Source organism: Colletotrichum fructicola, assembly GCF_000319635.2.
Source record: "Colletotrichum fructicola Nara gc5 chromosome Unknown KSG_Nara_v1_contig06, whole genome shotgun sequence".
NCBI classification, from domain to species: domain Eukaryota; kingdom Fungi; phylum Ascomycota; class Sordariomycetes; order Glomerellales; family Glomerellaceae; genus Colletotrichum; species Colletotrichum fructicola.
In genome coordinates this window covers 1,140,025-1,165,863 of record NW_027094056.1, presented here as the reverse complement: position 1 = coordinate 1,165,863, position 25,839 = coordinate 1,140,025, and the positions used below count along the sequence as shown (strand labels likewise).

Below are 25,839 nucleotides of genomic sequence, written 5' to 3'. Positions count from 1 at the left end.
AGGATATCTGTTCGTAATAAAACTACAACTGCAGTTCCCGTATGCAACATGTATGTACAAAGCAGCCAACAATCTACCCAAACGCCGTAAAACAACGTCTGCAATGTAAATGACACCCAGCCGAGTGCGGCAACACCGTCCCATCCCTTTCCAACACCTCCGAAAAAAAACTTCATCTTCATAAGTGTGCATGCCCAAGAGTCCCGTCTGGTCATCACCAGGACTCAAGGGCAGTCGTGTGTTATAAACACCCACAATTATCTCCAACGGAGCAATACTCCTCCATACTTTTTTCTTCGGTGCCGTCAGAACAAATGAGAGGGGTAATGAGGTAATGAACAACAAATGAATGACCCGTGTGAATGCTATGGTATCTTCGCCACCCAACGCTCATGTAATGCCAAAAGGAAAAGAATCTTAGACTCTGGCCATGGGCTTGCGTCGCACCAGGAACGGACTGGGCATCTCGTCCCGCTCAGGATCCCACACCGCGGCCGGCTCGCCGCCGCTGGATCGTCGGTCCGCAATGCGGTCCTTGAACGCCCGCTTAGGGCTGATGTTCTCGCCGCCAGACAGGACAGCAGAGAGAGGGCGACCGCCTGCGCGAGCCTGCTGGAGCTCAACGAGGGTTCTGCCCTTGATGTTGTTCTTCGCCGCAACCTTACCAAGGGGCTCCTGATCCTTCTTGGTAGAGTTCTTGCGGGAAAGACCGCCGGGGGATTCGCTGCCGTTGGCGGCCGACGCCAAGTTCGACGCCGAAGGGATCTTACTCAGACGGCGGTTGGGGGATGGGCACCGCTCGCGCAGGCCACGGCCCAGGTCGGGGTTCGAAGCCATGTTAGGCAGAGCAGGCAGCGTTTTGTTTTGGTTCGATGCTGTCGAAGAAGCCTGGGGCTTGACGCGAGTAATAGGGACAGACTTTTGAGAGGTAAGAACCGGGCGGTTCTTGGACGTGAAAGGGTTCTGTCGCGACTTGATGTTGCGAGTAGGGGAGGGGACGATGTCCTCGTCGTCGGAATCGATGCTAATGGTGTCGCGAGCCAGGTCCCAGACAGGGTCCTCGGAGGCAGCTTTCGATGAGAAGAGGTTACCGGTGTTAGCGTTAGGTACCTTGGTGGCCGCATTCCGTCGGGGGGAGAGGGACAGGGAAGCGATGGCAATAGGTGAAGGAGACGCCATCTCGATGTCCATGGGAGTTCCCATGCCGCCGACGAACATGGTCTGCGCTCGGCCGAATGGGGTGCGAGTAACCTTCTTCAACTCGTTGCTTGCGACGGGGCTTTCCGTCGAGATATCGGTGAGGTCTGTGGAGGATGAGAACTCCTCGTCGCCACTGGCGTTGCCAACGGATGATCTGGGGTAGTCAGACTTCGTCTGGGACGTGGCAAGGTCTTGAGCCTGGGCCGACTCGGTGGCCTTCTTCAGAAGCTCGGCCTCAACGCGGGCCTGCACCTCACTCTCGAATCGCTTGCGGAGGGCCTCAATCTCCTGGTTGATCTGACGATCGATCTCCAGGCGCGCCTTGACCTCCCACTCTCTGCGCAAAGAGGCGTCGACCTCCTGCTTAACGGAGGCCTTGTCAGCCTCAAACGCGGCAATCTTCTCCTGCAGGTCCTTTTCGCGGCGTGCAAACGAATCCTCCTTGGTCTTGATGACCTTGTTGAGCTCGACAACTTCCCTCTCCTTCCTCATCAGACGGACGACGGGGAGGTTGAGCAGCTGAGCAGTGTCGGGGCGGTGATCAGGGTTGACTCTCAGGCAGTCCTTGATGCAGCCCATGAGCTCGCTGGAATAGCAGCTGGGCAGCGGTGAGACCTTGCCCTCCTTGATCTTCTGCACCAGCTGGAAGTGCGACTTGGCGTTGAACGGGGGCTCTCTCGCGCAGAGCTCGTAGATGATGCATCCCAATGACCAGATGTCGGACTTGAGGGTGTACTTCTCGGCGGCGCAAATCTCGGGCGACATGTAGAAGGGAGTCCCGACGTAGGTCGAAGCGAAGTCGTGGGACTGGATCATCTTGGACAGGCCAAAGTCGCCAAGCTTCACGGAGTTGTCTTCTCCCAGGAAGACTGCACAAATGCGGTTAGTCAACTTAGAAGAGACTGGGTGGCCTGGCAACACGTACCATTCTCGGGCTTCAGATCGCGATGCAGGATAGTCATGGTGCCAGGCGGCGTCTTGGGCTTCGAAGCCGTGCTGAAGAGACCCAGGACATTGCTGCCAACCTCGGGAGGGTCGATGCCGTAGTGGCATCTGTAGAGTGCAGTAACCAGCTGCGAAAAGATGCTCCAGACGAAAGACTCTTGCGCGCGCTGTCCCTTGACAGCCAAATCCCTGATGACCCGGCCGAGATCGCCATTGCCGCAGTACTCCATGTAGAGGTGGAGGTCCTGAGTTGACTTGAGGTGCTCGCGATGGTAGTAGCCTACGATGTTCTGGTGGCGGAGGGTCGAGAGGATCTGGAATTCGGCGTGAAGCTGCTCGCGCTCCTTCTGCGACATCTTGAGGTAGCTAATTTCCTTGCGACACATGACGAGGCCGTCCTGCTTCCGTCGCACCTTCCGGATGATGCCAAAGGAGCCATGACCTATTTGTGTTTTTGTCAGTTGGGAGCTCTCCGGAAGAAGCTGCAGAGCTTTGTGAATGGGCGTGCATACCGATTTTCTCCAGCACCTCGTACTTTTCCGCCTCTGAAGTCATCTTGGACACAACGCGCAATAAACTTGATTAAAAGAAACGGTTCTTTGTATCCATAGAAGAGGAGAGGCAATTAGAAGCGACGACGCAAGACCTGCTGTGGTTAGTATCAAGATTGGTGGTGGTGTTGAACGGGAAGAGCTGCACTTCTGAAGTCAAAGCTGTGAACTTGGGTGCACGGCAAAGTAGGCCGACTAACAGGGCCCGTCTGGGCTCGGTAAACAATCTGGGTCCTGCTGGGGCGGGTGCCATGGCAACCACGCTAGTGTCGGAGGGCGGATAATCCAGCCGCCTATCGATAAAGGGAGCATATCCCTGTAGAGGGGTTCAATGGTGGGGCAGCGGTAGCAGTGGTGATGCACCAACTGGAAGGCACACAGAAGGCATCACGTAAGGGAATCAGTGGCCCGTGCGGAGGCGACCTTGAATGGAGATATCGGACTTGTCTGTGACATCCTCATTGTCCTCATTGCCCTGGATGCAATTCTGAGGTTTTTCAGTTCTTCCTTGCATAATTGCTGGTGTTTCCTTGGGTTACTTCTTTTTTGTCCCGGTATAGAGAGGCTGTGTCTTTATCCAGTAATCAGCAAACATGGTGCTCCGGAAAGATGAACTTGAAACACAGCTCAAGAATGAAAATGAATTGATCAAGAGCGGCGTCCTGAAGGAGGATAACCCCCTCGACCAGTCGACCGAGTTTGAGGCGTTCCTCCTAGCCTGCAGACGGGGTGATCTGAAAACATGTCAGGAGCTGATCTCGGCCGGGGTAAACATCAATGGCAAGGACCGCTTTGACTACACGCCCTTGATCATTGTAAGCTAAGCCCGTAACCCCCCCCCCCCCCAGCCGGGAAATAGGCGTCGCTCGGATGTCACTGACGATAGGTGTCAAGGCCAGTCTGTGTGGCCATCTCGAGCTTGTCCAGCTCCTTCTGGAATCCGGTGAGCCTCTTCCTCCTTCCGCATTTGGAAAGAGAATGCCGTGGCTGAGTTGAGACCATCAGGTGCCCTGGCGGAGAGGAACACATTCCAAGGCGAGCGGTGCATCTACAACGCCCTCAACGACAGGATACGAAACCTTCTGCTGGAGTACGACTACTCCAAATCAACAGATCCGCTTCAACCATGGGCCGGCCACATCACAACCCTGCTCACAAAATCTGTGCCCCGGACGGCAGACATCAGCTTAATCGCGGCCTCGCAGTCGTTCGAGCTTCACAAGTTCCTCCTCGCGGCGCGAACGCCCTACTTCCGCAAGAAGCTCGCCGATGCGCCTGAAAGAGTAAAGTACGAGCTCCCGGCAACCATCCCCGTGGAGTCCTTCCAGGTCGCGCTGCGCTACCTGTACCTCGGCGAGGTGCCCAGGGATCTGGTCGATGCCCGGAGCACCGTGACGGAGGAGGACGTTCTCATCGGCGTTGATAAGCTCAGCGACTACCTTGAGATCGAGCAGCTGTGGGAGGCAATTCTCGCCGGGAACGACCGCCGGCTCGCTCGTCAACGGTACCAGGATGAGGTGCAGCGCGCCCAGCGCCAGGTTGAGCAGTTCTACCGGGAAAAGGTCCTCGGCCACAAGATGGTCGTCGAGACGAGGCGCGTAAACGACATCAAGTGGCGCCATGACAACTCCATCTTCGCAGACTGCCTCCTCTGCGCACACGAGCCAGAGGGTGAAGACGGCGCCGACGGCGACGACACCGAGGAGACCGAAACCGTCGCCAACCACATCGGCATCCCCCTCGGCCCGGCACCCAACGGCGACGGCGGCAAGCCCGCAAAGAAACCCAGGCGCTCCGTCGTCTACCCCGTGCACAAAGCCATCCTCATCCGCAGCCTCTACTTCGAGACCATGTTCTCGAGCGAGTTCAAGGAGGCCCAGGACTCGGAGCACCTGCACGTCGTCACCGTCGACTGCAACCCGGACGTGCTCGAGATCGTGCTCACATTCCTCTACACCGAAAAGGTCGACTGCCCGCTCGAGCTCGCCCTGGACCTGCTCTACACCGCCGACATCTTGTTCCTCGACAAGCTCAAGACGAAGGCGGCGCAGGCCATCAGCACGCTCGGCAGCGGCACCAGCAACGCGCTCATCGACCGCACCCACGGCGAAGGGGAGGAGGAGGAGATGGAGCCCATCAACATCTACGATGTGATCCACGCCGCGTGGGACCTGCGCGTGCAGCGGCTGGAAGAGTTCGCGGCGCGGTACCTGGCACACCGGCTGGAGGATTACATTGACGAGCCCGACTTTGCGGAGTTGATCAACGAGAGTGCGTCGCGCATCAAGAATCGTCAGGAGACGGATACTATTGAGCTGCTTGACGACATCCGGTATTACCTCGGCGAACGGTTCCGTCTGCGGTTCGAAGACGCCAATCTGGAGGACATGATGGATGAGCAGGGCGAGATCGACGCTGCCATGGCCGAGACGATTGCGGCGCAGAGCGAGCAGGTCGATGGGAAGGGTGAGCCTGTGCCTGTTCAGGCGAAGAAGGATGAGGTGCCGGTTCAGAATGGCGACGGGGAGGGCGTGAAGACACTGGGCGGCGAGATGGCGGAAGACGAATTCGCATCGGACGCCATCAACTACCAGATTCTCCTAGGCAAGATTGACGTAATGCTTGATCGTCTCAAGCTGGATGCATAGACGTTACACTAGAAGCCTTAGACGGTAGAGACAAATTGCATCCTAACTTGGATGATTAAAGGTATCTGACCTTTGCGAGGTGCTACTTAAGTCTAGTGATGGCCTTGCTACTAACACATCTACAAGAATGCGTGATCTTCTCCTGCCACCTAGAAACTGACGCGTACAACTTTTCTCCCATATCTGGCAATCCATGCAACCCTTACAAGCGCCAACCGTCAAGTAACGAAAATAAGACAACAACCCCTCTGGTATCTCTCAAGCCCTCACATCACTTCAGCCGGGCCCATCGAACCATCGTCAAGGAAACTGCGCACAGTACTACGCTCCGCCTCCTTGCGCAGCTTCCTCTCCACCGCCGCGTCCTTGATCAGCCGCTCCCGCTCGAGCATCTTGTTCGCGTCGTCCGCCAGCAGCTTCTGCAGGTGCTTCACGTCCCTAGTGTGCATGGAGAACCAGCCCGAGTGCGTCTTGCAGCGCTTCTTGTCGCAGATGTTCCGGTCGTCGCCCGTCAGGCGGCTGCCGGCGTCCAGCTTGCCCGTCTTGAAGATCTTCTTGGCCGACTCGTCCGTCTCGAGCCAGTGCGCGAACGGCCCCACGACGCCGACCTGGTCGAGCCGGAAGTCGTACCCGCACGCGGCGTCCTCAAGCTGCTTGGACGCGATGAGCTCCTTCCGCCGATCGTTAGCCATGTCCAGGAGCTGCAGCATCTTCGTGCAGAGCACCGTCTGCTCGCCCATGCTGTAGCGGTCGGCGGCGGAGGCCTTGAGGATGGCCTCCTCCTCCTCCGTCAGGATGCCGGGGGCGAGAGCCTTACCCTTTGTATCAGAACTCTCAACTGCGGAAAAGTGTCAGCGGGCTGCAGCCATTTAGGACTACGGGGTTGGGTGTATATACATACCTCCAGTAGCTGGTGTGGTGAAGGGCTTGGTGCTGATCCTGAACTTGCCGTCTGGGCCGACGCCGGCGAGACTACTATTCAAGACGGCGATCAACTCAGACTGACCCTCGAGTTCGCGGGGATCCTTGGCCTTCCTCTTGGGCTTAGGCGCCGCTGCGATCATCATCTCCCACCACAGCTGGCTGTGCTCTTCGGAGCAGAAAGCCGTCGCCTGGCCAGCCTCGTCCTTCCTGATGGCCTTTTTGCAGGAGGGTAAGCTGCACTTGAGCTTGAATATAGAGACGATCTTCTTGCTCTCGTCCCTGCAGTTGGGGCAGACAAATCTGTGGATGAGGTTCTCACCCACGTCCTTGTCAATGCCGACACACTCTCCGTGAAACCAGTCCTCACAAATATCGCATGCTATCATGAATCTGTGGTCGTCTGGCCCGCGGCAGATGCAGTAGGGGCCATTGTCAGATTCATCCAGCTCCTCCGTATTATGGTCATGGTCAGGTTCGTCCTGGGTGGTGGAGGCGGTGTCCGACTGCTTCTTAGTCTTTGCGCTCTTTGAGGGGCCGCTTCCCTTGAGTATCTTTGGCGTTTTCTTGACAGTCGCGGTTCCCCTCTTTTTGTTTGCAATCTTTTGAGGCTCCGTTGGCTTTTCTGTGGTCTCCATGATGGTGTTGGTGAGGTGGGGCGCGGGTGAGGGAGGATCTGCTGTCGTTGTTTGGGTTGAGGAAGGAGGGTGACTGATGCCTGACGGAAGTGTGGCAGATTTTGCCCTGGGTTTTGGTTGTTGTGGAGGTGCTGATTGAGATGTTCCTTGTGAAGAAGATGTGTGCTGGGCTGGCACGTCTTTCATCTCATGGTCCTCATTTTGGCGGTCATTGACCTTCTGGTCCACATCTGAGTCCATAGCTCACAGTACTTTGTGACCTTTCTCCGATGAATGATGATGAGAATCCAAGTCGAAATGGGTATGATACTGATGAAGTTGAAGTCAGCATCTGATGAATGACTTTATTTGGTGAATTGGCAGAGTATGTGGGATGTTGAAGATGGATGAAGGACGCAGCAACACTCTGGAGTCCCCAGGCTTCTCAGTGACCCATATTTCCTCGGTAAGATTCTCGGTGTACACTAGCAACCTGACCTGAGCGCTCTCGCTGGAGCGCCCCGACAGTTGATCCGGGTATCGATTTCTGGAGCTCACCGAGAGCTTTTCGATCTTACGATTTCGAGGTTCGACCCAAGGGCTGCAACATCCCAGAAACGACCCCATTGCCAATTGACGAACTCCCGATTCGCCTCTCGCCATGTCGCACGCAACAGCCACCTCGCGGCTGTGGAAGTCCCTCCTATCCACGCCCTCCCGACAATGCCGACGATGCATCTCCCAAGCGGCGATTCCTAAGCAGACCCGGCCGACTGCCGCACCGACCATGTTCCAGACGAGGCCTGCCCCGGCGCAAAGGAGGACGAAGACGTACAAGACCGTGGAGGAGGCAAAGAGCAGATATAGAGCGGGAGTAAGGCGCAACCCATGGTTTTAGTGCTGGGATAAGACGGGACGGCAGCTAATGACGGTGTCGAACAGCCCTTTTCATGGAAAGCCGGCCTTCTGTTCGTGGGAACCGGCGCCGGCTTGACGTGGTACTTTGAGCACGAGAAGCAGCGCATGGAGCGCAAGCGCATCGCCGAGGCGACCAAGGGTATCGGCCGGCCCAAGGTTGGAGGCGATTTCTCGTTGATCGACCAGGACGGCAACAAGTTCACCAGCGATGACATGAAGGGCCGCTACGCATTGGTAAACCTCCACCCCACCTCAAGACTCGACTACCAAACCAAAACGTAGCTAACATGCGAATCCCTCTCTCAGGTCTACTTTGGCTTCTCGCACTGCCCCGACATCTGCCCCGACGAGCTCGATAAGATGGCGCAAATGTTCGACCTCGTCGAGGAGAAGCGGCCCGGCTCCGTGATCCCCCTCTTCATCACCTGCGACCCGGAGCGCGACACCCCCGAGGTGCTCAAGGAGTACCTCTCCGAGTTCCACCCCAAGTTCATCGGCCTGACGGGCACCTACGACGAGATCAAGGCCATGTGCAAGCTGTACCGCGTCTACTTCAGCACCCCGCAGCACGTCAAGCCCGGACAGGACTACCTGGTGGACCACAGCATATACTTCTACCTGATGGACCCCGAGGGCGACTTCGTGGAGGCCCTGGGTCGCCAGCACTCGCCGTCGGCCGCGGCCAAGATCATCCTGGACCACATGAAGGACTGGACGGGCGAGTGGAAGAAGGAGTAAAGCGTGGAGGGGAGAGACCAACAGAAGACACAAAAACGGAGACGCAGGTATTGGCCTGGAATGTGTAATATGTACCACTAGCTGTCTATGGGCATAGAATCTTGAGCAATCGGCTCCGAGACCACTCAATCACTGTAATACCATCACAACACAAGCATGTTGAAGCCACAGTGCGTATTGGCATTGCGCCTGAGATGCGGCCGTGGCGGTGCGCTTGAAGCTTTGTAGTACTTCAGAACAATCTCTGTCAAGTTTTCAACGGAGAAGATAACGGCATCCATTCTACCTAGCTTCTATTATCGACTGAAAGTGTTCAAATGCCCAAGGCTATTCCGAAGACCTGGACATGGTACCCCGCGCGGTCTCGCTCTTATCACCAGCGAAGTGGCCTACCACACACGTACGTCGAATTAAGAACCACCAGACACTTGCAGTTGCAATGGCAATTCTCCGGAAGAAAAGCCTCACAGATGTAGCCAAGCCTTCCAGAAGCGTATCACGTCAACGAAGAGCGTTGCAATCTCCAAGCTCTCGATGCACCGCACCCCGCCGCCGCCCGCTGCAGCCCCCGGGTCTCGCCACTAAAATTAGCGGGGCGGAGTTTTGCGACAGGGGGTCCCGTCGCGTCGCAGGGGATGGCGGGGGTGATTGGGAGGAAGCTCAACGTACCGGGCAGCTTACCTATCTATCCAGCAAGCAACTTCGGCCAACGTTCACTCACCAAACTTCAACCTCCATATACTTCTTTTCGTCCCAACTATGCGGGGTATTGCACGTCGTTGATTTTGGCAGGAAACTCTAGGACAATGAGGCAGGCGATTAGGGTTAGCAGCGGCCTTGAAAGGCTGGCGAGACCGTTCGGGAGCTCAAGCTCGCAAGCTCCGTTCAGGGTTGCGTCTGCTAGTACAGCCGTCCATGAGAGAGGATTCGCGAGTTTTAGGAAGACGGCGTCACGGCCTGTTGCTAGGGAGGTGTGCAGGGTGGCGGGATCACGTCGGAGCTTCAGCAGCAAGAAGCGCGTTTTTGAGGCCGGCGAGACACCGTCTTTTGCCTTTGCGTTTGAGTGAGTCAACAACCCGCCGGGCTTCGAGATATGAGTCTCGCCTGTCATGGACAAGACGCTCAACAAATGATGATCACAGCATCGACGGCGTCTTGCTGCACGTGGCCAAGCCCATCCCCGGGGCGGCCGAGTCACTACAGTTCCTCAACGACAACAACATCCCCTTCATTCTCCTCACTAACGGCGGAGGCAAGCCCGAGGCCGTCCGCGTGCAGGACCTCAGCGACAAGCTTGGCGTGCAGCTGTCGGTTGATAACTTTGTCCAGTCACACACCCCGTTCCAGGAGCTGGTGCAAGGCCCTGAGGGTCTCGGCGACAAGACCATCTTCCTGACGGGCGCGGACGCCAAGAAGTGCCGAGAGATTGCAAAGCTGTGAGTTCTTGATACGTAGAAGAACTTGAATTTGCAATGCTGACGATAGCGCAGGTACGGCTTCAAGAACGTGGTTACCCCGGCAGACATCATCGGCGCGCACCCCGACGTCTTCCCCTTTGAGCGCCTAATGAAGCAGGTCTACGCCGAGACGGCGGAGCCGCTGCCAAAGCCGATCCACAGCGGCAACATGCGCGACGCGGACGCGCTCAAGATCGACGCCATGTTCGTCTTCAACGACCCGCGCGACTGGGCGCTCGACATCCAGATCATCACGGACCTGCTCCTCTCGCGCGACGGCATCCTGGGGACGTACTCGTCCAAGAACGGCGACAAGGCGCTGCCCAACCGCGGGTGGCAGCAGGACGGGCAGCCACCGCTCATCTTCTCGAACGCGGACCTGTTCTGGTCGACGACGTACCACCAGCCGAGGTTCGGGCAGGGGGCGTTCCAGGCGGCCGTGGCCGGGGTGTGGTCCGAGGTGTCGGGCGGGGTGGAGCTGCAGCGGACGGTGTTTGGCAAGCCGTTTGCGACGACGTACAAGTATGCGGAGCGGGTGCTCAACGCGCATCGTCAGGCGTTGCTGGGGAAGCAGGGCGGGCAAGGGTCTTCTGCGCCGTTGAAGACGGTTTACATGGTGGGCGATAACCCGGAAAGCGATATCAGGGGAGCCAACGACTTTAGCAGCAAAGAGACGGAATGGGCATCGGTGCTGGTCAAGACGGGCGTCTGGAGCCAGGAGAGGGGGGCGCCGACGCACACGCCCAAGATGATTGTGGATGATGTCAAGCGGGCGGTTGAGTGGGCGCTGAAGAGGGAGGGAAGGCCAGTCAACATTTAGAAGTCTGTACGTTGGTCTGCAGTCTGTGGACAGTCTGTAGTTGGAATAACGAATTGGACAAGAAAGTAAACATCAGACGGCGTATACAACGAAGTGGCTGAGGTATCCAGGCTTTTGCTGTGCCACAAGTGACGAGACGGAGGGAGGCGCGTGGTCAAATGTCAAACGGTGATTGACCAGTGAATTGCTGGTCAGATCTGGCCGTGGTTGGCTTAGACTTGGGTTGATGTTTCGCAGGATGCTGTGTGGTCGGGACTCGCTGCAGTACGTCACATGCAAAGAAACCAAGCAGGTCGAGGCAAGGGTCGGGAGCTCCCGACTGGACGGCAGGGTCCAATTGACGTCACGGCCTGCCATCGGTGACTGTCCAATTGTCCAAGATAGCGTGGCGTGGGGCTGAGGCGTCGTCTGCCTTGTTGGAGTGTGGTTGGGGGCGACCTGTCAAACGAATGACTGGCCATGCACCATCTTTTTGTTGGTGTTGAAGACCATCGCCAGATGCCTCGGTGTGTGCGACGATTAGGATAGCAACGACTTGCATGACCCTGAGCTCTCGAGTCGAGTCTGGCTGGGCCCTGTCGTGGGCGGAAGCAGGGGTGTGCTGAGGGGATGCTTGGAACGCGATGGAATTTCTGTGGTGCAGCAGCAGCAGCAGCAGCAACTTTGCAGGCCTCAGCACTGGGACGGGAGAGATTGATGAGAGCACAGATGGAAGCTGAAGTGGGCCCCACCACATGCACCTGACCGGCGCAAATCTGAACTCCACCGCCTTGTGTTACCCCTCCACTGAGTGCTGCTGCCGGGTACCTATGAGCTCCCCCTTCCCTTGCCTTCTCCCCACGGCTCGGTCACCAAACAGTCAATGGCCCACGAGACTGCCCAAACCTGTCCGAATAATGAGGCGATGAATGGCTGGAGCTGGGGGACGGGAGACGAGCAGGAGGACCCGGGTCTCGGTCATTCCTCCCCCTCCTCCCCTGCGCCTGCTTGGCTTGGTAGCCGATGCAAGCTGCAGTCCTCTTGTTCTGGTAAAAGTCCCTGGGGTCCTTTTCTGGTTCTTGGGAAAAATGCGACCTTGTCTTTTTTTTCTGCATCCAACCTCGCACCACACGACAACTTTCCATTTTGCTGCGGGCACACATTTCGACGCCACCTCTGTCTGTCTGTCTGTTTGCCTGCCTGTCCATCTTCGTCTGAACCTCCTACGCGGCCTCAGACCAGTTCCAGTTCCAAAGCACCAATAACTTCGTACCTTACATGCTTGCTTTGGCTGTCATCCTTTCCAACTCTTGATCGACAAACCCTGCGCAACACGCAACTGTCGCCTTCGCCAACAACTTAGCCGCTGCGCCCATCATCCCATCCGTCTTATTCCTCCTCGCGCCCCAAGCTACACACCTACGCTGTATTACCTTACCCCAATAGCGCAGCGCCCCGTTATCCGTCACAAGCCAGAAAGGTACATCCCTAGCCGGGGGGCCCATCCCGTTCTTGCTGCCCCACGAGCCCCTCGTTGGTTCTGCTCCGATAAGACATTCTATCGTCCCTGATCTGTCTGCCCCGAGCGCCAGCCGCAATCTGTCACCTCTCACCTCACCGCACCACACACGAGACAATCTTCCATATTCCTCACCGACGACTGCTTCCGGCACCTCGTTCCGCCCCAGAGACGTTGTGTCTCTCTGACCGAGCCACTAGCACAACGCGCACAACAGTAATCCTACCCTGGAGACCCTTGTCCTCATAAAAGTCGCCTGTCGCTGTCGCGTGCCCTCGTCGCCACAATGTCCTCCTCCTCTTCTTCGCTGCATCTCAACGGCTTGCCTCTGCGCTCAGCCTTGAAAACAGACGACGAAACGGACAAGTCCTCCTCAGTCGCAAGTCCCGGCAAAGGTTAGTCTTGAACATTCGCCTCCTCCGTCATAACCTGAAATCATACAGGCCCGGCATCTACATCAAGTGGTATCGTGCTGCCCTCATGGGAATAAGAGAGGGCTCACGTCGATGTCTTTGGCGATCAGCTGCGGCGACCTCTCACTCAATGTTTGCCCGGGTCACTCAATGACGCTTCGCGCCTGTTTGCATCATACCTACCACCGACAAGGCTTGATGGACCGGTATCGTCGCTGGGCTTGTGATGTAATGAGCCAAGACTTGCTAACACCCTTACAGTCGTCCAAATCGCTGAGCCAGAGGCTGAGACTGTAGCTGCTCCCAGTGCTGAGCACCAGGCTCATCACAAGAGACAATACGCCGCCAACATGGCCAAGAGACTGACTGGCCGTCTGCCCTCTTTTTCCGAGTCCTCGTCCCGCTCGTCCCCGGTCCTGGAGCCTGTTCAATCTCCCGAGGAAATCGCCGCCTCCCAGCAGCATCAGCATCAGCACCAGCACCGCCATGGCCAAAGACATTTGTACCAGAGCCAGAAGCTACTGGCTCAACTGAGCGACTGGCTTGAGCACGAAAAGAAAAAGAAGGCTACTCGCAAGAGCAAGACTTCTCCTCGCCGCCGCTCTCCCCAGTCAAAGACCAAAACTGAAGCTCAAGCTGAGCCTGCGCCCCAGGCAGCCCCGCGCTCCCGATCTGACTCTATCGACTCTGACTCCAGCGACGTGTCATTCGACAGACTGCAAAAGATCATTGACGAAAGTATGGCGTCCTTGGGCATTAGCTCTGTTCCCCAGTCGGGCCCCAGACTTGGTAGACGCACCTCCGGCCGCCTCAAGAAGTCCATCTCGCGCAGCATGCTTCATAGGACGGCAAGCTCCGATACTGACTACATCGACGGTGACGTTGTTGTTCCTACCTGCGATGCCGTCCTGGACAACTCAAAGACTCTCAGCTACAATGCGGGCAAGAGCACCGACGACCTGTCCCTCGGCGGCAAGGTGGACGACAAGGAGAAGGCCTGGGCGATCTTCAAGAATGAAATCGTTCGCCTCGCACACACGCTCAGGATCAAGGGCTGGAGAAGAGTTCCGCTGGACTGCGGCAACCGCCTTTCCGTTCAGCGCTTGAGTGGAGCGCTCACCAACGCCGTATACGTGGTTTCGCCTCCCACGGATCTGGATGACGCTGCCTCTGGCAGAAAGCCTCCCCCGAAGCTCCTCCTCCGAATCTACGGCCTTGAGCACTTGATCGATCGTGAAAATGAGCTCAGCGTGCTCCGTCGATTGGCACGTAAGAAGATTGGCCCAAGACTCCTCGGATGCTTCACAAACGGCCGTTTCGAGCAATACTTCAACTCGATCACTCTCACACCTAAGGATCTGCGAGAGCCAGACACGTCAAGGCAGATTGCCAAGCGTATGAGAGAACTTCACGATGGCATCGACGTCTTGGAGAAGGAGAAAAATGAAGGTGCTGCAGTGTTCAAGAACTGGGATACTTGGCTCGGTAACGTCGAGAAGAAGATCCTCGCTCTCGACGAAGACGTCCGCCGCGGATCCAGCGTCTTCTCGGGCCAGGGCTACGTCTGCGGCGTGGAATGGGCACAGTTCAAGGCTCTGTACGAGAGGTACCGCGAGCTGGTCGTCAAGGCCTACAAAGGTTCCCAAGGAATCCGTGAGCGTCTCGTCTTTGCCCACAACGACGTAAGTACACTCGACGCCCCTCTCTCCCGTCCACAACTGACACAGATAGACACAATATGGTAATATTCTCCGTATGCGTCCGGACGATGAAAAGTCCCCTCTCCTCCAACCAGCAAACGAACACAAGCAGCTTATCGTCATCGACTTCGAATACGCCGCAGCCAATGTCCCAGGCCTCGAGTTTGCCAACCACTTCACAGAATGGGCCTACGACTACCACTACGAAGCCGCACCCTATCTTTGCAACACGGCCCGCTACCCAACAATCCAGGAGCAGCGCCGCTTCCTCAAAGCGTACGTCGAGCACCGGCCGCAGTACCCCCACGGCGGCGCCTCCACCCCTCGTCTCGCACCCGCCGATGGCGCTCCTGTAGGCAGCACCACGCCGGCTCTCCTCCCTACCACCTCGTCCAGCTCCATTGTCGAGTTCATGCTCGACGCCCGCGTGCCCCCGGGACACTGGAAGGAAGAAGAGCGCCGCGCAGATGAGGCCATCGAAGAGGAGGTTAAGGAGCTCTATGAGGAGACCCGCCTCTGGCGCGGTATCAATAGCGCGCAGTGGGTCGCCTGGGGTATCATTCAGGCCAAGGTCCCCGGGTTCGAGTCGCCCGAGGAGAAGGAGCAGCAGGAGAAGCAGGCGCAGAACGAGGCGGCGGCCGCTGCGGGCGACGAGGCCGCCAAGGCGGAGTGTCAGGCCGCTGCGGAGGCGGAGGCTGAGGCTGGAGACGAATACGACTACCTCAGCTACGCCCAGGAGCGGGCCTTCTTCTTCCTAGGCGACTGTGTCCTGATGGGTATCGTCAAAAAGGAGGAGTTCCCGGAGGATGTGCAGGCCCGCCTCAAGGTTGTTGACTTTTAAGTTTATAACTATTCTCATCGGGATGCTTAAAGCCCGCGTTATTCAATAAAAATATCAATGTTCAAAGACGGATGAAACAAGTGCCGTGTGTCGATGCTTCTGTCGCCATAATTGCAATGTTGGGATATATCATTGCTCACTATTTAATCCTTCGACTTGCGTATTACGTCTGGCGAGATCCCATGTAGCAAAAAGCCAACACGTGTATGTGGGCTGCTAAACATGTCAGCGGGAGAGTATGAAGACAAACCCGACTTTCTAGTTCCCGTTTTGATTTACGCAAGCATTGGGCAATGAAGACGATGGTGAGGGCGATAATGGCGACGAGGACAACGTGTCAGTCCAGTCCAGCATACATCTTTCCATCTTGCATGCATGTGATGGGTATGCTCGAGTCAGGGACTTCACTCTCATTGTTAGACTGAGCACTCGACTTTCACGAAATGCGGAATGCAGAGCTCACAAGTCAGGTATGATTTCGGTGAAAGGGTAGTTCTTGTGCCATTATTACTTCACAATACATTGTATCTACAAAAAGCAGCCACCCTGGCTGCATGCCTATGCGGCGTCTAGCCCATCTTGTTGTATCTCTCCCGGGCTCTGTCCTGCACCGTGTTCACGTATTCGGCATAGCTGTTCTTCGTCTTGCGCTGGGCCAGCTCCGCCGCATCGCCCAAGTTACCGCCCTCTGCACCGAGACCAACGCCTTCCTGGTACGCGTGTGTCGCAATCACCTCGGTGCGTCCGTCGGCGTTGGCGCCCAAGCCCTGACCGGTGCTCCAGCCCATCTTGGCCAACATCCCTGCGCCCTTGGACGGCTGCGGAGGCGGCGTCTTCTCGGCGGGTGCGCGAGACGGCTTGTCCTCTCTTCGCGCAGGCTTCGTGTTCTGAGCCAAAGGTTTGGGTTTGGATGGCTGGTTGAAGACCTCTCTGCGTTCCTTCGCACGGTCGCGATATTGAGGGCCCGACTCTTCGTTCTTAGGCTGTTCCTCGGTCTGCTTCGACATTCTCTTGTCGCGGGCGGCAATACGGGGCTTGGCAGCCTTGACCTTTTCCTCGTCTGCCATGGCATTTTTGTGGTTTCTTGACTTCTCATGAGTGTTGAGGTCGTCCAGAGACTTGTACTTCATCATGCATAGTAGACAGCACACCTTTTCCCTGTCGACGTATGATACTGTCGGCGAAGCAGGCTGCTCGGGGCTTACAGCACCAGTCGAAGTAGGGGCCGTCGACGGTTCTGCCGAATGTGATGTCGCGGGCGGGGCAGGGTTGGACAGACTCGCTCCTGTCAGCGAAATCTTGATAGGGCCAGTCGAAATGGCATTGGCCCCAGACAAAGATATCTTGACTGGTGCGCGCTCTTCCGCGCTGCCGTCACCATCGGCAGCGTCTGCAGGCTTTTTGCCTTCATGGATTTCGTCGTGTCGTCTCTGCCAAAATGCCATCTGCCCCGCCATTGGTGCGGACTTTTTCGTAGCTGCAGATGCAAGGCTTCCTTCCGCCTTGCGCTTCTTGGTCTTCTTCGCCTCATCATTCGCATCCGTCTTGTCGTTGCTGGATGTACCTCCTGGAGGTGTCTCAGTGATGACCTTCTCACTGGGAAACGCATGGGGCTCCCAGTATTTGACTCGAATGGCTGGGTTGAAAAGTGGGTTAAACGAGATGTGTTCGATGGCGCGCGTGACGTCTCTCATTTCAGGTACGAATACACCCAGATGGATGGTCGATACCGTGACTGGCTTCCCGGCGATGGTGAACTCGCGCATCATCTTGAACTTTTGCATGGCGGCAAGAGCATCTTCGACCGTCCAGAACTCGGCAAATCCAAAATTGCATGATTCGTTCGTGTCTTGATCTCGCATCAAAAAGATGCGATGCAGCGAGCCAGGCTTCGCGCCATACCCCGATGCATCGCCAGTTGGCGCCGTGGACTTCAGCTTCGGTGGTTCTCCAGAGTTCTTTGGCGCCGCGGGCTTTTGCGCCAGTTCCAGCTTTGCAGCACCAGCGGCAAGCACGTCTTCCGTGACAGAGCCCGCAAGTGGAAAGAACACCAGAATCTGGGATGGCGTGTCAGCTGCATCGCTTTCGCCGGTCAGGAGGTGACGGTATTGAGACGGGTCTGTCACGATCAGTTTTGGGCACTCAGCAGCATGTCGACATTATATCAAAAATACCTGTTGGTGGGCCGCCGCAGTTCTTGCAGCGATTCCTGGTGGAATAGTTGGAAAACTCGCAATTCGGGCAAGTCCAGTTCGGGGCATACCCAGCCTTGCTTTCCCGTTCGCCGTCGTCACGGTTCCTCGCGTAGTGTATGTACATTGAGGTCATGCCATCGGCATCACCGTCAACCATGCCTGCGAAGTCAAGCATGAGCTTGGGATAGTGCTCCTTGACGAATTCGACCGCCTGGTCAACCTGCTCAAACTGCACGAAAGCACGTCGCTGGCCTGTTACGTGTCAGCAAGGGAGAAATCGTGTCTTGGCAGCTAGACTGTCTTACCTCGGCCAGATGGAACTCGAACTTCAACCGAAGGGTATTGCGATAAATCCGTTTGTCTGAACAGACAGTCCTTAACGTCTTCCAATGACAGGCCCGTGGGCAAACCCTCGAGGATCACAGTATCACTCGGATTACCAGCTTGTCGAAGAGGCGATGCAGAACGATCGCGACGAGAATAACGACCTGGGCTGCCACCTGGAGAGGGGGAAAAATGACGAAAATCCTCGTCAGGACCACGTCGGGCATCATCGCGGCGAGGGCCATCGTCGTGGTAAGGGCGAGAGTAGCCCCGGCCACCTCGATCGTAACGACGTGATCCGCGGTCGTCGCCGTCATATGGGTGAAGTATCTCAGGGTCTTCATCACGGCGATCCAAATGGTCATCCCCACGACCGCCTTGATCTCTCGATCCAGGACGTGGCTGGTAGGCCTCACGCGCCGATCCATTGTAGTAGCGGTCGTCTCTGGCGCGGTATTCTTCTTCTTCTCGGCCACGATCACGGTCCCGATCCCGGTAGCGGGTCTCCTCGTCGTCGTAGGACAGCTCGTGGTGGTTATTCCTGGGTGGAGATCTAGAATAGTCTCGTCGGCCCGTGGGAAAGTTAGCGGAAGCTCAAACCAGCCAGATGTTCTGCAGATGGTCATGTCCTCCGCAGGCTCAGCTTAGTTTCTTTACCCTGCCGCGTGCGATAGGCGTCGTTGTTTGGATATTGCTGGTGATCTCTCGGAGGGGATCTTCGTCGGTCGTGAGGTCCCCTCTCCCTCGAGCGATAGGTGTCCTCGTACATGTTCGCGGATCGCAGGATGGGGCGTGGGTGCAATGCGAACTCGGGAGCGCAGGATGCGTTCGGTGTTGGTCGTTTCGGAAGGAAAGAGCAGAAAAGCGGAAGAAGACGAAGAGGGAGGAAACGGGGGTTGAAAAAGGCAAGGCGCGGCGCCGACCCCAAGAGGCAGCGACGAGACCGTGCCTTGTGATTCCGTCGGGTGTTCGGCGCGACCAGGATGCGTTCCTGAGTTTGCAAGAAACAGAAACAGAACGGTGAGGTTGAAGAAGGGACGATCCACCAAGAAGCTCAACCCTTGCGTGCCAGTGGTGTGCTGTGGCTGCAACCAGGTGCCACCACCTTCCCTTGCCTGACCTTATCTTTAAGGTAAAATGCTTCGAGGCTCAATTGGAACACTGTTCTGCTTAGTAAAGCGGGGTTCGATAAGCTTGTTGGATTGTTGATCTGTGCTTCACTCACTCCAATATCGTCAGTACGTACCCTAAGGTCTCCCTCTCGCCCTGTGGTCACTCATTCAGCATCTCCAAGGGCATTAATTCGGTCGTCAAGACCAGACTTTGTCAACGCAAGATCTGCCGATTTTATTGATGAATGCTAGAGATCCCTCATCGAGTGACATTATCGGCTGTGAAACCTGATATCCTTTCCAGCACCAGCAGGTCGTACAAGAGACAGACAAGCGCTCTCAATCGGCGCTACTGTGGCTTTTGACCCCGCCATTCTACGATCTCCTAGCGGCCGGGCTACCGAGCGAACTCGCACTTCAACCAACTTCAAGGGCACGGAAATACTCACCAGAAATCCAAATCAACGCCTATTCATCTCATCGATTCGTCATGGACTCTCAAGATCAAGGTCCTTGGGAGGTGGCGGAGAACAGCTGCTACGTCGCACTCACGTACGACCTCCTCGATGCTGCGGCCATCATGAACCGGGTGCGCTCACCACAGGCCGGCGCCATTGTCCTCTTCTCCGGCACCACGCGCGACACATTTGGCGACAAACCTGTCAAAGAGCTGCAGTACAGCGCGTATACGCCCCTCGCCCTTCGCACAATGATGTCCATCGCCAAGTCCATCCTTCAGAAGCACGGTCTCAAGGGCGTCGCCATGATCCATCGGCTCGGCACCGTTCCCATTGGAGAGGAGAGCATCCTCATAGCAGTGTCCTCGCCGCACCGGCAGGCAGCGTGGAGAGCCGGCGAGGAGGCCCTGGAAGAATGCAAGGCCAAGGTCGAAGTCTGGAAAAGGGAAGAGTTTCATGGTGAGGAGGGCGTATGGAGGGCAAACCGGGACGGCATCGCGGGCCAAAAGGTCGCCAACGAGCAGAATCCGGATGCTGCGCCGCCCCCTGCGTCTCTCGGCCCAAATTGCTGAAGCTGGATATCGAACCCCACCTACACGCTCAACCGGGCGACGGATCTAGAGTTAATTAGGCTGTTGGCTTCGGACATCGACTGCAAAATACGAAGTAAGCCCCAGCTTCATACCCGGCTCCGTTTTCTTTCAAAAAACATGGTCAGCTCGGCGCCTGCCGAAACATGCGAGGTCTATGAAATCATTGGTTACGATAGGGGCTCTCCAGAGTGCCAATGTTATTGAGAGGGCAGTGCAGAACCAACAACCATCAACAGCATTTCGAACCGGTCTATGATGAACATCATCGCATCCTTCCTGTCGTCTTGGCAATCAGGAAGTGCAAAATAAGGCTCTTTCAGGGGAACAAGGAAATTCAGTCGGTTTAAGGATACAATCAGGTGGATTGAATCAAGCATGTTGGTGGAATAATCATGCTGTTGAAGCTTGACCCGCCTCGCCCTCCACCATCGTCTTTCGCGAGCGCTGTGCCGCTCATGCGCGCCGACATGATACGAACAACCAGCCTTCGCTGCCAGGATTCGGACAATCCAGGCAGACGCATTTGGACTCGTGGGTCATCTGGTAGCCGACTTGTACAGCCAGCCAGCCTGGTCGAACTTCTCACCTTGTGGAGTTCGTGATCACTTCTTTCCCTTCTTTCACCTCAGCCTGTCGTCGCAAGGTTGCAGTGAACTATCGCAACGATGGCTGAAAAGTCAATCTACCAAGTCAATCAAGCCGAAAAGATGTCGGCTCGTGAAATAGACCACGGGCCAGAAGTCATACCGGATCAATACTACCACCCCAAGACACCAATATCCCCCACATACAACGTGGACGAGAACAAACACTACTCTCAGCAACCACAACAGCCTGTAAATACAGAAAGGAGGATATGTGGTTTGCGGAGGACGAGTTTCTTTCTCTTTGTCGTCCTCGCAGCAGTCGTCATCGCAGCATCAGTGGGCGGAGGCGTTGGCGGCTCGTTGGCGGTTTTGCGCATGAAAGAGTGAGCAATTTCTACACACTTACACGCCCAGAGCCTGGAGTCTAACACAAGAAATCTAGGCAAACCCAAGCAGAAGTACAAGCGAGTGCCGCTGCCAAAGCGACAGCGACGGATTCGCCAGTGGCATCGAGCACAGTAACGAGCGTCCCCGCGACGGGCACAAACACTCCGACGACGGGTTCGACGCAAACCACAGCAAACGCTGCCAGCATTTCCATTCCGACAACAGGTCTGGTGACGACAGGAGACCTACAGATCAATTGCCCGAATTTGACGGGCAGGACGATGTCTGTGACCGTGGGAGGAGTCAAGTCAAACTACGACACCGAGTGCAATGTCGACTACACGGGTGACGATGTCGATGTCATGGCATTAGTATCGTACACGCTGGACACCTGCATGATGGCTTGCTCCTCATACAACAAGAATATCAACGGCACCAGCGAGAGGTGTATCGGAGTGCAGTTCAACGGGGTGATCGACATCATGACGAAGAATTACGGCGGAAATTGTTTTCTGAAGAAGAACACTGGCACGAAGGAAACGACAACCGAAACATCAACATCGATTATCAAGAAGTATAATATGCATTTAGCGGCTATGCTGAGTTAATGGAAATCCTTCTGAACACAATGAGGGACCGGGATGGGGGCTTCGGGCGTTGTTTGGGTCAGGTCATGAATGACACTTGGGGCTTAATGATATCACACAAATACCATGCAATTTCTTATAACATCTCAAACGAGACAAAGATATCAAGGCGGATCGCACCTCCTGACTCAAAGTAGAGTTCTTGAGGCGCACCGGTGAAGCGGAGGAACCGCAAGGAGGACGTGACTAAGCAGATTGGTGTTGAGTTTAATCTGCCACCCCTGGACCCTGGGCATTTCCCGCTCCTTCTTCCTCATCTAACGCGAACCAAAACTGCCACCGATACGCACCTGACAAGAATGTGGCATCCACCAGCCTAACTTTGACAGGAACGCCGCTGGTCCCAGCTTTCATGTCAATCATGATTTCGAAGGCTCTCTCCCTGTGTGTTTTCCCGTCAAGCGTCCTCGGCACGGATGCCACGGCTGAGCCTCACCCGGCGAGGCGACCTGTCAGGTGTTTCCCAGCCAAGCGAAAGCTGAGGACCTAATGAGGATGTGCTGTGCCTCTCTAACCACCTCGGGTTGGCGCGACATTTCAATCTCTCCAATCTGGGCCCCAGATGCCTCGTAGGTGGCGCGACCATTTGCTGCAAGTTTTAGCCCGAAAGAAAGATGCACTTAGCCCTGCTGGGCGCCCAGCTCTAGGGACGCTACCCCATAATCACGGCTGAATCCACAGTCCGCCCGACGAATGCTCTGACGAGACTGAAAAAGGCATGCGACCCGGCCTTTCTGCGCCGTTGGTTTCTGTCTCCGGCGGGATCCCCTGCGTTTGCTTCTTCGTTGTTGAACCTTCGGCAAGCTGCCACACGCATGTAGCGTTGATTGCCCGGATACCCCAACATCTCCAACATCAATCGAGCTTCTCCGCACTGCTTGCTGCGGGGGTGGAGCTGCCACAGGGACCGGCCATCACATCTTCAGGCTAGCTACGCGGCCTTTGGATCTTGACGAGGCTGCCTGACGACCACGATGAGGTTTTCAAGAGCTGTGTTCTTTGCGGTGTTGGCGGATGTGGCGGCTTCTCAATTGGTGGTTTCAACCGACTTCAAGAGGGTCTCGTTTCCTCCGGATCTGGTGCAAATCACCCGTCGCGATACTTTTGATGTCACGGCCATCAACAATCTCACCGGCGGTGGCTACTATTCCGAAGTCGAAGTCGGCACGCCAGGCCAAAAAATGCTCATGCATCTAGACACGGGCAGCAGTGATACCTGGGTGGTAGACAAACAGGCGGACCTCTGCAACAGCCCACGCCTGCAAAGGACGTACGGCACCGGTTGCACTAGCACCTTTGACACGACGAAGAGCTCCACCTACGAGCTTGTCACAAGGAATGGCTTCGATATCACCTACCTCGATGCCAGGAACATCCAAGGCGACTACATCTCGGATACGGTGAACATCAACGGGAAGAAGGTGTCGAGCCAGCAGCTGGGCTTGGCCATTCAGACGGTTAAGGGATCTGGCTTGATGGGTCTGGGTTTCTCGACGGGCGTGTCCACAAGACGGAGTTATCCCACGATTCTCGACAACATGGTTTCGCAGAAGTTGATCGGCCGGAAAGCCTTCAGTCTATGGCTGGTATGAAACTCCAATGTGTTTGAAGGACGGCCATGCTAACGGCAGTTCAGAACGACCTGTCTTCGTCAGAAGGGACGTTGCTCTTCGGTGGCATCGACACTGAGAAGTACATTGGATCCCTCACAACACTGCCCCTGGTCGATGACTACCACTCCGAGCGTATCACCAGCTACAGCGTCGCCATGACCGGCGTCTCCCTCGAAACACCCGACGGAAAGATGACAGAGTTGGCTGCGGAAAACTTCAATGCTTCCACCGTCCTTGATTCTGGCTCAACAGTCTGTCTGCTTCCTGACAGGATCGCCAACCAAATTTGGGAGAAATATGATGTCATTGACGCCGGCTACGGCTTCGTGGATTGCAAGTGGAGGGGGCCCGACGGCGAAAACCACTTCCTTGACTTCGAGTTCAGCGGTGTCACGATTCGAGTACCCCTCGAGGAGATGGTTCTTGACAACCTCGACCCGATCATGGATCAGCTGGAAGGACTGCTTCCGTTCGATAATCCGTGCATGTTCGGTATTCAGAGCAACTCGGCCTTCGACATCAACAGCAGCAGGTTCGCTCTTTTGGGCGACACGTTCCTGCGAAGCGCGTATGTGGTATACGACGAGACCAATCAGCAAGTCGGCATTGCACAAGCAAACTTGAACTCGACACGCTCCAATGTCATTGAGTTGCGCGCAGACGAGACCGCTTTGCCAACGGCCACTGGCGTGGCCAGTCAAGTATCAACTTCAGCCCCGACACGGACAGCCAGTGGAAGTACGGGCGGGAGCGGAGGCGGAGGAAGGGAATCGGACTCGGGCGCGACATCAATTTTGGCCACGCCTACACCGAGCGCAACCGAGAATGCTGCTTCGCGGCCAGGCATGGCACCTTTGGGGTTCGATGGAACCATTGTGGCAGCACTTACATCCGCATTCGCCATTCTTGGCGCGGCGCTTCTAGCAGTCTAAGCGAGAACGCGAATAACTTAATGTATGATACTAATATCCTTACAGAGCAATGAATTGATCATGGCTAGAAGCATAAGCAACCGTCTCACCAGAGTGCCCTATCTGCTACACCTGAGTCTGGTGAAATGACATGATTCAGGTCTAAATGAAGCTCAAAGCGCAGTGGTAGAGTTCGAGCCTTCAATGGCTACCTCACAAAACTGTGGAGCGGGTACACCCGATGGGGAAATTTTTTTCATGCACTTTTCGTCACCCGTCCCGATCGGCCGGCTTTTCACCTCACATCTCATCCCGAACTCGGCATCAACGACCCGTTGACTCATTTCAAGGACCTCTCAGGCTTCCCTCATATTAGGCGTCCAGGCCAATTTGTTCTAGATCACCCTTTCTCTCAATCTCACTCACTGAGCTTCCCCCAGTCCATCTTGGCTCTGCCCCTCCATTACCCCTCCAAAAGTCGACTTACCCCTCCACCCCACCACATCCCAGACCAACAACAGCAGCGGCAACAATGGCGAGCATCACCTCCGTTGACTTGACGGGCCTCAAGAAGATCGGCCAGGGCAAGGTCCGCGATGTCTTCGAGGTCGACGACAAGACTCTCCTCTTCGTCGCCTCCGACAGAGTCTCCGCCTTTGACGTCGTCATGCAGAACGGCATCCCCGACAAGGGCGCCATTCTCACCCACGCCTCGGTGAGCTCAGCAACAAACCTGCGACTTGCCGAATTCACCGTCGAGCCCCTCCGCTGACCAAAAACTTTTTTTTGATGCCAGGCCCACTGGTTCAAGGTGCTGACGGACCGCGTCCCCGGCCTCAAGACCCACTTCATCACCCTCGACCCTCCGGCCGGCCTCCCCGCCGCCGACGCCGCCCTCATCAAGAACCGGGCGATGCAGGTCCGCCGTCTCAAGGTCGTCCCCTTGGAGGCCATCGGTTCGTAGAAAGTCGTCTCTCACTCACAAACATCACGATTAACAAAATCATAGTCCGCGGCTACATCACCGGCTCCGCCTGGAACGAGTACAAGTCCAAGGGCACCGTCCACGGCATCGCCATGCCCGCCGGCATGCAGCAGTCCGAGGCCTTCGCCACGCCGCTCTACACGCCGAGCACCAAGGCCGAGCAGGGCGAGCACGACGAGAACATCCACCCGGACGAGGCGCGGCGGCTCGTCGGCGCCAAGGTGGCGGACCGCGTCGAGGAGCTCGCGCTGCAGCTGTACGCGGCGGCGCGCGACTACGCCAAGGAGCGCGGCATCATCCTCGCCGACACCAAGTTCGAGTTCGGCGTCGACCCCGACACGGAGGAGATCGTGCTCGTCGACGAGGTGCTCACGCCCGACAGCAGCCGCTACTGGCCCGCCGACAAGTACGAGGTCGGCCGCGACCAGGAGAGCTTCGACAAGCAGTTCATCCGCAACTGGCTGATTGAGAACGGGCTCAAGGGCAAGGACGGGGTGAAGCTGCCCGAGGAGGTGTGTCTGGCCACGGCGGAGAAGTACAAGGATGTGTTTGTGAAGTTGGTTGGGAAGAGCTTTGATGAGGTTGTTGCGCAGGCGTAGGGTGGGTTTTGGTGAGTCTTTTCGAGTTTTGAGAGTTGCGATATCACAAGTGAAGTAGGATAAACAAAAATCGTATGGGAATTGATGCAATTATGTGGAAACTTTCAGAGCACCGGCTTCTGGTCATCAAGAGCTGAATTGCTCAGTGATGTGATGCCAAG

General features: G+C 56.3%; 11 protein-coding genes across 11 annotated transcripts; 8 read left to right on the top strand and 3 right to left on the bottom strand.

The window, feature by feature from the left end:
- Positions 1 to 417: 417 nt before the first annotated feature.
- nim-1 (G2-specific protein kinase nim-1) lies at positions 418 to 2,700 on the bottom strand (the record flags this gene model as incomplete). Its single annotated transcript, XM_032022765.1, has 3 exons — positions 418 to 2,069; positions 2,126 to 2,587; positions 2,658 to 2,700. The coding sequence occupies 3 exons, from the start codon at positions 2,698 to 2,700 to the stop codon at positions 418 to 420; spliced, it is 2,157 nt and encodes a 718-aa protein (XP_031880452.1).
- A 589-nt stretch (positions 2,701 to 3,289) lies between these two features.
- On the top strand, positions 3,290 to 5,344 carry btb3 (BTB/POZ domain-containing protein 3; the record flags this gene model as incomplete). The annotated part of the gene is made up of 3 exons (XM_032022766.1): positions 3,290 to 3,511; positions 3,591 to 3,639; positions 3,702 to 5,344. The coding sequence occupies 3 exons, from the start codon at positions 3,290 to 3,292 to the stop codon at positions 5,342 to 5,344; spliced, it is 1,914 nt and encodes a 637-aa protein (XP_031880411.1).
- A 266-nt stretch (positions 5,345 to 5,610) lies between these two features.
- spp1 (Set1 complex component spp1) lies at positions 5,611 to 6,903 on the bottom strand (the record flags this gene model as incomplete). The annotated part of the gene is made up of 2 exons (XM_032022768.1): positions 5,611 to 6,182; positions 6,246 to 6,903. 2 exons carry the CDS (start codon positions 6,901 to 6,903, stop codon positions 5,611 to 5,613), a joined length of 1,230 nt encoding a protein of 409 aa, XP_031880374.1.
- Positions 6,904 to 7,543: 640 nt separating this feature from the next.
- CGGC5_v010616 (Protein SCO1) lies at positions 7,544 to 8,538 on the top strand (the record flags this gene model as incomplete). The annotated part of the gene is made up of 3 exons (XM_032022769.1): positions 7,544 to 7,756; positions 7,825 to 8,034; positions 8,107 to 8,538. The coding sequence occupies 3 exons, from the start codon at positions 7,544 to 7,546 to the stop codon at positions 8,536 to 8,538; spliced, it is 855 nt and encodes a 284-aa protein (XP_031880373.1).
- An 806-nt stretch (positions 8,539 to 9,344) lies between these two features.
- CGGC5_v010615 (Uncharacterized protein) lies at positions 9,345 to 10,815 on the top strand (the record flags this gene model as incomplete). The annotated part of the gene is made up of 3 exons (XM_032022770.1): positions 9,345 to 9,601; positions 9,681 to 9,974; positions 10,029 to 10,815. 3 exons carry the CDS (start codon positions 9,345 to 9,347, stop codon positions 10,813 to 10,815), a joined length of 1,338 nt encoding a protein of 445 aa, XP_031880347.1.
- A 1,784-nt stretch (positions 10,816 to 12,599) lies between these two features.
- CKI1 (Choline kinase) lies at positions 12,600 to 15,267 on the top strand (the record flags this gene model as incomplete). Its single annotated transcript, XM_032022771.1, has 3 exons — positions 12,600 to 12,708; positions 12,988 to 14,408; positions 14,458 to 15,267. 3 exons carry the CDS (start codon positions 12,600 to 12,602, stop codon positions 15,265 to 15,267), a joined length of 2,340 nt encoding a protein of 779 aa, XP_031880375.1.
- A 569-nt stretch (positions 15,268 to 15,836) lies between these two features.
- CGGC5_v010613 (putative RNA-binding protein) lies at positions 15,837 to 18,214 on the bottom strand (the record flags this gene model as incomplete). Its single annotated transcript, XM_066152391.1, has 4 exons — positions 15,837 to 17,386; positions 17,442 to 17,714; positions 17,768 to 17,837; positions 17,903 to 18,214. The coding sequence occupies 4 exons, from the start codon at positions 18,212 to 18,214 to the stop codon at positions 15,837 to 15,839; spliced, it is 2,205 nt and encodes a 734-aa protein (XP_066008239.1).
- Positions 18,215 to 19,388: 1,174 nt separating this feature from the next.
- Positions 19,389 to 19,928, top strand: cnxH (Molybdopterin synthase catalytic subunit; the record flags this gene model as incomplete). The annotated part of the gene is made up of 1 exon (XM_032022773.1): positions 19,389 to 19,928. The coding sequence occupies one exon, from the start codon at positions 19,389 to 19,391 to the stop codon at positions 19,926 to 19,928; it is 540 nt and encodes a 179-aa protein (XP_031880370.1).
- A 686-nt stretch (positions 19,929 to 20,614) lies between these two features.
- CGGC5_v010611 (uncharacterized protein) lies at positions 20,615 to 21,531 on the top strand (the record flags this gene model as incomplete). Its single annotated transcript, XM_032022774.1, has 2 exons — positions 20,615 to 20,919; positions 20,979 to 21,531. 2 exons carry the CDS (start codon positions 20,615 to 20,617, stop codon positions 21,529 to 21,531), a joined length of 858 nt encoding a protein of 285 aa, XP_031880372.1.
- Positions 21,532 to 22,544: 1,013 nt separating this feature from the next.
- OPSB-0 (putative aspartic-type endopeptidase OPSB) lies at positions 22,545 to 24,244 on the top strand (the record flags this gene model as incomplete). Its single annotated transcript, XM_066152390.1, has 4 exons — positions 22,545 to 23,156; positions 23,207 to 23,751; positions 23,844 to 24,137; positions 24,184 to 24,244. 4 exons carry the CDS (start codon positions 22,545 to 22,547, stop codon positions 24,242 to 24,244), a joined length of 1,512 nt encoding a protein of 503 aa, XP_066008241.1.
- Positions 24,245 to 24,626: 382 nt separating this feature from the next.
- Positions 24,627 to 25,678, top strand: ADE1 (Phosphoribosylaminoimidazole-succinocarboxamide synthase; the record flags this gene model as incomplete). Its single annotated transcript, XM_032022776.1, has 3 exons — positions 24,627 to 24,809; positions 24,891 to 25,050; positions 25,104 to 25,678. The coding sequence occupies 3 exons, from the start codon at positions 24,627 to 24,629 to the stop codon at positions 25,676 to 25,678; spliced, it is 918 nt and encodes a 305-aa protein (XP_031880335.1).
- Positions 25,679 to 25,839: the final 161 nt, after the last annotated feature.